General features: G+C 38.4%; 1 protein-coding gene across 1 annotated transcript; it reads left to right on the top strand.

The window, feature by feature from the left end:
* The first annotated feature begins 411 nt into the window (after positions 1-411).
* LOC133812765 (uncharacterized) lies at positions 412-1,960 on the top strand. The gene is made up of 3 exons (XM_062246584.1): positions 412-591; positions 672-1,102; positions 1,226-1,960. The coding sequence occupies exons 1-3, from the start codon at positions 510-512 to the stop codon at positions 1,793-1,795; spliced, it is 1,083 nt and encodes a 360-aa protein (XP_062102568.1). The 5' UTR covers positions 412-509; the 3' UTR covers positions 1,796-1,960.

Genomic DNA, 1,960 nt, shown 5'->3' with positions numbered 1-1,960 from the left:
TTTTCTAAAATTTTTCACTTTTATGGGTTTAGTTTCTCATATTTTTGTATAAAAATTAGTTTATTTCATAGTTTTACTCTTAATCAAATTTTCAATATCTAGTTATTTAACAATTATATTTCCCATACTTTGGTTTTCTCTTTAATAAATATTTCCATACAAATTAGAAAAATTAATGATATAAAAACCATATTTATGAAAAATCCCACCTAATCAAACCATTAAGCCCAATCTAAGTAAGTAGCTAAGGCCCACAGTATTAGAAACCTAACGCGTCATTATTCAAATAATCGCCCAACGGCTAGTTTTAGCCAACGGGTTTACGCCATGTTGCTGTGCACGCGCCAACGGTCATATTCTAATGCTTCTCATATATAAACCATCTTTTAGCTTCCGCAAAAGAACATCTAATCTTTCTATTGTCTGTAATCGATTTCGCTTCGCAAAGAAACATCTAATCGTCTTCGTCTCTCTGTTTTGTCAATCCAAGTTCGCTTGATTCAATTCCAATGGAAACTCCATCATCAGCAAGAAGGGTCACAAGATCACAGACCATCGCTACCCAGAATGGAAATAATATTCCAATTTTGAGTGAGTGAATATTTTTTTTTTTTGTCTTCTTGTTTTCTCACTTTCGTTATCTGTTTGATTAATCTTTTTCTTTTTTCTAGATTTTGAAAAGGGTTTATCGAATTCGAGGCAAAGAAAGGGAAAGCAACAAGATCGGTCTGTGCTGGTTGATATAACCAACGATTCTCCGATTGTTGGGGTTGCAGTGGGAAAGTTGGAGACTCCATTGTCGTCCATGGCGAAACAAGCCAAGAACACTCCAGGGTCCGGTGAGGCCTTGCTTCGGGGTCAAGTCAAGACCCTTTTGCAGAAAGTTGAAGAGGAAGCCGAGCTTTCGAAACTCACTCTTGAGAGCCGCCCTTTTGTTCATCTCAAGGGACTTGTGTATTCACCAGCGGGACTTCTCGCCCCTACACCTGCTAACACACCACAAATCTCAAATTTCTCTGGGGAAGAAGTTAGTATGAACAACAACAATGGTTTGTCTTCTGAGGCTCCATCTCCGATTGTAGAAGAGCAATTGGCTTTCCAGGTAGAACAAAGCAAGAATAAGCAATTTCCTTGTTTTCTATATTGTTTTCTTTCATCAAATTTATTATCCTTATACCTACTTTGGTTTGTGAGAATATGTTTATTGATCTACTTAACTGGGCAGGTTGGAGATGATAAGCCAGAGGAAAGTCTTGAAATGCAAAAGAGCATCATCACACGATCTCTACTCCTAGATTTCTCTGAGAAATCGGACAGCTGTGACTCTGTGGTGACATACCAAGGAGATGAGACAGAGAGCAAAGAAAAATCAACCCCAGATGATGATAGCTCTTCCATCTGGTCTACTCAGGTTAATGCTAGTACTCTAGGGGAGGATGATGATGAAGAAGAGGAAGAGGATTTTGAGGAAGATGAAGAAGAAGACTATGATTTCGAAGAAGGTTACGAGTATGGAGAAGAGGAGCAGAACGAGTTGGTTGATGAACTGTGTGATTGTATCAGTAAGATTTCCATGAATGAGAAGAAAACGCTGCCTAAGTTTGCAGGGAAACACACAAAGTTTGTGTACGATAGCGATGACGACAATTGTATCGTCAAAGTGGAAGAGACCTGTGTGGATTTGGCTGATGGAGCTTCTTCTTCACCAAGCATTGTGAAGTTAAATGGCCTGCCAACTCCTAAAGGGAAGCACCTTCGCTTTCTTGAGGTAGAGAAGGAGATGACTGAGAAATGAGTTGTACTGTTTGGTGGTTTTCTTTTTATTTTAGTGACTTGTTTTGTCATTTTTTCGGTGATTCTTATGATTGGGGGGTTCAGATATTTGAAGCCACAAAATTTGTGGTTGAATGATTGTTTTAAAATAACACATTTGATCAATGAAAGCTTCTCATTTGCACTA

Source organism: Humulus lupulus, chromosome 1 (genome assembly GCF_963169125.1).
Source record: "Humulus lupulus chromosome 1, drHumLupu1.1, whole genome shotgun sequence".
Lineage (NCBI taxonomy): Eukaryota > Viridiplantae > Streptophyta > Magnoliopsida > Rosales > Cannabaceae > Humulus > Humulus lupulus.
The sequence above is the reverse complement of the archived record's forward strand: the minus strand, read 5'-3'. Positions and strand labels throughout refer to the sequence as shown.